The sequence below is a fragment of the Coturnix japonica genome, chromosome 28 (genome assembly GCF_001577835.2).
Source record: "Coturnix japonica isolate 7356 chromosome 28, Coturnix japonica 2.1, whole genome shotgun sequence".
Taxonomy (NCBI): domain Eukaryota; kingdom Metazoa; phylum Chordata; class Aves; order Galliformes; family Phasianidae; genus Coturnix; species Coturnix japonica.
This window is the reverse complement of record NC_029543.1, coordinates 3364904-3372115: the sequence shown is the minus strand read 5'-3', so window position 1 is coordinate 3372115 and position 7212 is coordinate 3364904. Positions and strand designations below refer to the sequence as shown.

The window sequence follows — 7212 nt, the reverse complement described above, 5'->3', positions numbered from 1 at the left end:
TCAGAGAAATGTGCCTTTGAACATGTATTAGAAAAGCCTCGAGCTTCAGAATTATCATTAACTGACCCCGAATTACCAAGTTAGTTTTACAAATCACTGTGCTCCCACGAAGCCTATATATTGCCTGGGTCTTATTTAACCTTCAGGTGATTTAAGAACAAACAAACAAAAGGAACAAACCCATTTTCTCAGATGATAAAGATGCTCTAATCACTGCCTGGCACTAAAATGCACTCAGAAAGCAAAACGCTTTCAGGTGATCTTCAGATCACCGCATGTTCTGAGGAGTTATCAACAGAAAACCCAGTAAGATGTCTAAGGATACCAGGTACTTGTGACCTGACACTCATTACAGCACCCAAATTGTGCTGGCTTCTGCGTAAACAGCCACTCAGGCATCGCTCCCTTTTAGCGGAACAATCTGATTTGTCCCAGGTGACCATTACCACTAACACACGGCACTCCCAAAGCTTCACCTAAGTAAGAAAACCAAAGCAATCCTCTTCACTTTAAGAACTGGCTCATTATACACGATTGTCTTGATATGCCCTTTTTATTCCAGTTTCCACACTTTCTACAGACCTATGTACACAGTTAAATACGTCATGAATTTACAAGCCATGTTAAAACAAATGTTTCACCTTGCCCAACAAAATCTTGCAGCAGTCCAAGATTAAAATACATACACAACAGTATCAGAAACCTCCTTTATCAGAACATGGGCCATATTGCTCGAGGACTTGGATTCGGGTACTCTGAAAAACCACCTCTTGCAAACGAGCCACTCACTTGTTTTAATTACCTGTTGTACCACACCAAATTATCCCTGTTGACCACAGAACTGAAGTAGAAAAGCACAAACACTGTGAAGCTGCAGGGAAAAAGCCAGAGATTCACGTGCTGGGCCCAGTGTGACATTCCATCTTGGGTCTCTTTCTACTCTGCAAGTGCAGTAGTTTTGTTTTGGACATGTGGTAAGGGCGCACAGACTGGAACTTGGAATTGTCATTATTTTCAGCAGGAAGCAGCCACCTGCTGCCATACTCTGGATGGAAAAAGCTGAGCTGAAGACCTGCCACAGCGAGCATCATGAATGAAAGCTTTCTATCAGAAGAGCTGCAAAACAGATCTGGTTATATTCTTCAGAAGGCAAGCCTATGTAATGAAAAAGCCTATGTAATGACATCTCTGATCTGTGAATACAGTGCATGGAATTTTAATCCGGCTTGCAGTTTCAAGCTGTATGACCCTGTTATAGTAGTAGACATAGCAGGAAATTTACAGATGAACTCGCAGCACATCTGTACATCCCTGGGCCCCACTGCGACCCATTGCTGGTATCTCGGTGCCTCCAAGTAGGGAAACTGAGGCACAAAGAACACAGCAAAGCATTTGAAGGAGGCGAACAGCTTCCAGCTGGCTCCCTCTGAAAGCTGTTGAACAATTCAGTCCCTCTTACAAATCTCAGCCTAAACGTTTCATCCTCAAATAAACTCGTGCAGAGCCAGAATCTAACACAAATCCAAAGGATTCTTTTTATATTTTTCTAACAGCAATTAAATACTGGGAAGTGAGCCTTAAAAATACACATTTTGCACTTCATCATATAAAAGGCAATAATAATACTTAAATTAATACTAGAATAGTCAAAGCAATTTCCTACAAAATCATGCCTTTCCTCATAACCTCATCTGCTAATCAGGGCTAGGAAATAATTTATTCACATTTGCTAACATACAAGCCCAAGTTCTAGGCCAGAAGGAGCAGAACCAGCTCTGGGTGAGTGCAGAGGTTCTGCCTGCAGACACCAGCAGCACATTTAAACCATCTCTGAAGTTTCAGGAGAACCATTTCCTCTTTTGGACTGTTTCCTGGGAGGCAATCTCCATAACTAACTCCAGAGTCAGCCAAAAGAATTAAGATCAGGTTGACTTTGCCCTTAAAAATAAATTCTTTATTATCCAGAAAGGAGCCAAATCATCATTTCACATCACGGAAATGGTCATTTTTAAAACAATAAATAAATGGGAGGACTGTTGTGTACAGCACCACACCTTAAGTTTTATCACTGCTATCTAATAATCTCTAGTAAAAACACAATACTTACGCTATCAAAATCTCACTGTACAACAGCTTTTCTGTTAAGGAAAGAAGGCCCCTATAACTGTGTTGTTGCTTCCCCCCCCCCCCTCAAGTAACAGTAATAATTTCAGTAAAACCAGAACTCAGCTGGTTTCATTCTTTCCATGCACAAATGCAGCGCCTGATGCACAGAAACCAACCTGTCTCAAACTTAATGTCTTCATTCATAATACCTGAATCAGTTCTTATTAGAGCAATAAATCACATATTTACTGCTGACTTAAATACTTTCTTTTCTTAATTCGCAATTTGAACTGGGGGAGTTGCAGGAACAGAGGATACAAAGTGTCACTTCTTCCAGCTGAGATGAGAAGTCAGACCAAACGCACACAGCAGCTCAAGCAGCATTAATTAGGAAACTTAAAATCACAATTAGGGGCTAAAAAGATAGACTTGAGAATCAATTAAGAATTATTAGCCACATTCATGCATTAATATAATGTTTATCATATTAAGGGAGCAAAATTTCTGCATAAAATTTACAAGAAAACACCTTAAACCTTTCAATTCCTGAAGCAAAGGTAGATTTATAAGAGGTGTAAAGCAAGAAATAAAGATATTATTAGAAATGCTTTATTTGTCAGGTGTTTCCTGCACTGCCAGGGCAGAGAAACGTCTGACTTTACAGGGCTGCGTTATTCAGAAATCAACGATGATCTCAGACTCCATTTCTCTGTCATCTACAGTGTTTGGGACAACAATAATTACAGAGAAAACTGTTTCTCTATGCTTGAAATGCGTCTCCTGAAGGGATCTCTCTCAACTCTCTGTCCTTTCAGAAATACTTCTGTTTGTCGTCAAAAACTGAAGGCATGGGCACAGAAGTAATTAACACCCACGTGAAGTTTCATATTTGCTCAAGATGAACTCCAGACTCCTTATCCACAACTGACACAGTCCTCCCAAGCGGACAAATCCTGATCACCAGCTGTGTGCCTAATTACATCCTGGTTTTCCTGGCAATTTCATCTAAGTATTCTTAAAACATAGTAGAGAACAAATTAAAAGTGACAGCGTGGAAACAAAGTACTGGCCAGTGTTTAGCTGCCAAAAGAGTAACCAATTGACAGGCCCCAAAAAGGAGCAGCGACAGCAGATGCTTTGCTCTGAAATGTTGTACCTGCACTTCACCAGAATCCCTGTACGAGAGCTATGCTGTGCATTCAGTTCCAGTGTCCAATCTAGCTGCTTCACATTTAAAGATCTGCTGAGCAGAAGCTGAAGGTCTGTACCATTTTCACTACACATGCATCCTCCCTTCTGCAAAACTTGACAATAAAATGGCTTTACATTCACGGATGTACTAAAAGTTTCTGATAATGCTGGGGACACTTGAATCTCGCAGTCTATACCTGTGTGTCAGGATTCTATATATCAAAACGATTTAAGTTGTAGGTGGGTGGGTAGTTCTGTCGGTTGTACTGGTAGTGCTCTGTGAGGACGTTGCTTCGGCCATACTGATAGTCTCCATGTGGTGCAAACGCCGTCAGTCCATTCTGAGACTTCTCAGGAGTGTTCCGATGCCGGTCCAAGTTCACAAGGTCTCCAGTTGTGACTGGAAGGAGCTGCTTCTTTGCTTCTTGGTTTGCATCATATTTTGTCTAGGAGACAAAGAAAGAAAGAACATTTCTCTAAGGCATCACCCAATGCATACATAGAGAAAACAGCACTACTTTTATGAGAACCTCAGACAAGGGACTCCTAATAAAAATCCCTTTCTTCTCATATGCCAAATCACAAAGTTGCTTTTGCTCAAGGCATTTTAGTGAGATACCTCCTAACCCTCATCCTCCAACACAACATTAAGATCTCAGTCTGTCAGACACATAACAGCTGGCCTGACTCGAGCATGGGAACACTCAGCCATTCACCCCCATGCAATGAAGTTCCACGTCATTCTTCATTTCTATTCTGTTAACTTGCTTTACAAAACGGTTCAAAGCCACTGGAGTGGTTCAATTGAGTTCCCTGAATAAAAAGACAGATGAACACCTTACCTTGTTATATAAGAAGACCCCTAAGATAGCTGTCATCATCCCAAGGACGTTGGTGCTGGTAACTGGATTGCGAAGCATTATAAGGGACACAGTGATCACCATTATCCTTTTGGTGGCATTCGCGACAGAGTAACTCAACGGGCTGATCAGGTTAAGGATACTGAAGGCAATGACGTTCTGGGCAAAATTACAGAACCCACTGATTATAAGCAGCATCAAAGTCCAGGGCCAGTGAGACATCGTGCTCTGTCATAAAAACAAACGTTACAATTAAATGAGTCTGTCGCTCATTGGAAACCTGAGATAAAGTAACAGAAATAAACCACGAGTTGCTCCTTTCCTGCCTCTGATAGGAAGAGCATCGACCACTTCCCTACAGAGGCACCAAGCACGCAGCTAGCAGCTCTGGGAAGCATCTCCCTGCACGCAGTGATGCACTCCATCCATCCCCCTGTCTCCAGCTCCACTTCCTGGGACTTCAGCTGTCACATCGGCTCCCTCTCCTAAACCTGCCATGAATTCCAGTGAGAAACACTGCACTCATTGCTTATATTTCTTGTGAAACAGACTGCAGGTATTTCACAACAGCTCCTCCCTCACTGATGAGGAACTACCTCAGCAAACTTTTTTTGGCATGGATGTTTTTCTCTTCCTATCTCAGCAGAGGACAGTTTCCCCAAAGCGACACTTACCAAGTCATTCTCTACTAGGAAGGAAGAAAGATCAACCAAAACCCACGTTGGGATCATGAAGAACACAGCATGGCACCCCAGTATGTTCAGCAACCGAAGGTGATGTATTCGGGAATCCCGTAACACCTGATGGAGAACACCATTACAGCATGACACCATTACCCCAACCACCCCCAGCTCCCTGCATTACAGCAACAACTTCATGCAACAGACAGACACAGTATGAAAATGAGCACTGCTATGGCGTGAATTTCCAATGAAAAAATGCCCAAATAAAGATGTCTCTATTGAGAAAGTGGTTTATCGACTTGCAGCTCTCAGGATTAACAACGCACGCATTTAAAATGCTCCACAAACCAGAACTCATTTTGGAATGCACTCAAGACACACCTTCTAACCTTGTCTCTTTGTTCCTGGGCTTTCAAGGAGTGCCCAGTGCTCACACTGACTCATTCAGCGTGAAGAAATGATACGACACAGCAAAGACACACAGTGCACCTCCAAGCGAACTCTTACATTAAGCACCACCCAACAAAACCAACCAACCGTTCTGATGAATGACAGGAACAGCAAAACTGTTACCTTCTTTGAGAAGATGTTCTGAAGTGAAAAACACAGAGTAGCAGCAAGAGCACTGATGAGTCCCCACATGTCAAAGGAAAGCTCAGTGACGGTGGCCAACAGGACTCCGGTTATTATGGGAATAAGAGATAAATACACCTGCCAAAGGAAGAGAGAATAGCTTACATCTGCTAATTATTATTACTCTAAGTAAGTTCATGCTTGCTGCTGATCAGGGGAAGAAATGATAGAGAGGAATAAAGCAACAGAGAGATCAACTTTCATACTGCTTGAGCTTGAGGAAACTAAGTGGGTACAACAAACACTCCAGCAAACAGCTCCAGTAAACTGGACATTGCCTGATGTTTAGACATGATAAAAAGGAGCGTGGAAAATCCACCTAATGGAATCCCAGTCACAACATTCACCAGGGAACCAAAGCCAAACCTGCCCAATCCCAGTGAGCAAAGCACCCCACAAACACCAGCAAGAAAAGAAACCTCAGCAAACCTGTCCGCACCTTCGTCGTCTGCTTTTCCTTCATAATGATCCGCGAAAGAAGAACCACCCAAATTGGCATCGTGGCTTTTACTGAGAATGGAAAGAAAATTTCGGTGGGGATGCGAAGCCAACTCCATTAAACAGCATCAGCAGGAGATGAGCACTGGGAACGGAGGAGGGGCTCAGGTCTGGTCACACAAAACCCCAACCTCAGCCCACAGGGGTCACCCCTCATCCCGGTGCTATCACAGGGCAGCTGGCAGCGCCCCATGGCCCTGCAGCAGGCACTGATGTGAGCTCACACCAGGACACGGGGTAATGCAGCAGGCACCCACACAAATACATGCAGGGCTCTGGGTCACTGCAGCACTATGAGCACAAACCAGGGACAGCACTGGGACATACAGCAGATCCAGCACTGGGTGCTCACACAGGCACAGAGCTGATGGGACTCACTGCAGCTGGCAGCACTGTGAGCAACCACAGGCTGCAGGTCACACCGTGAGCAGCAGCAGCGTGTACTGGGCCTCGGTGGGCAGGAATAACACAAGGGGAAACGGTTTCAAACTAAAAGAGGGAACCTTTAGACCGGACACAAGGAAAAAAGGTGACGAAGCACCGGCACAAGTTGCCCATAGGAGCAGTGGGTGCCCCACACCCGGGTCGGGCAGGAGGCTCCGAACACCTGATGGAGCAGCGGGTGTCCGCACTCACTGCCCGGGGTCGGACGGGAAGGTCTTTAAAGTCCCCTCAGACACAGACAGTTCTCCGGGACGGTACCGACACCCCGCGCCCCCCCCGCGCTTTCGGCCGAGGCCTCACCCGTGTGCGCGTACGAGACCGGGACCCTCCAGAGCGAGACGTGCGCGGAGACGGACGCGAAGTATTTGCCGAAGGCGAGCGGCAGGATGTAGCGGGGGTAGGCGCGGGGCGGCAGCTGGGCCGGCCCGGCCGGCGGTACCCGCCAGGCGCGCAGCAGCGGCGGGAGGAGCCCGCACAGCCCCAGGATGTGGAACAGCGACACGGTGACGGGCCGGGGGAAGCCGCCGAGCAGCAGCTTGTTGACCACGTTCCCGCCGGCGCTCAGCCCGTACCACGCCAGGCACAGCGCCGACACCCGCGCTCCCTCCCGCAGCGCCGGCCCGCGGCCGCCCCGGCTGCCGCCCCGGCTGCCGCCCCCCCCCTGCGCCGCCGCCGCCGCCGCCGCCCCGCCTCCTCCCGGAGCCGCCAGCGGGGCCGCCGCCATGGCTGCCCGAGCCGCCCCGGCACGTCACGGCCGCCAACGCGTCGCTTCCTGGGCAGGACCCGCCGCTCGGAGC

The 7212-nt window shown here is 46.7% G+C and overlaps 1 protein-coding gene across 1 annotated transcript; it reads right to left on the bottom strand.

The window, feature by feature from the left end:
• Nucleotides 1–3405: 3405 nt before the first annotated feature.
• On the bottom strand, nt 3406–7162 carry SLC35E1 (solute carrier family 35 member E1). Its single transcript, XM_015886160.2, has 6 exons — nt 6716–7162; nt 5913–5983; nt 5414–5551; nt 4832–4957; nt 4140–4385; nt 3406–3743 (listed from the first exon to the last, which is right to left on the bottom strand). The coding sequence occupies exons 1-6, from the start codon at nt 7137–7139 to the stop codon at nt 3510–3512; spliced, it is 1239 nt and encodes a 412-aa protein (XP_015741646.1). The 5' UTR covers nt 7140–7162; the 3' UTR covers nt 3406–3509.
• Between the last annotated feature and the right edge of the window lie 50 nt (nt 7163–7212).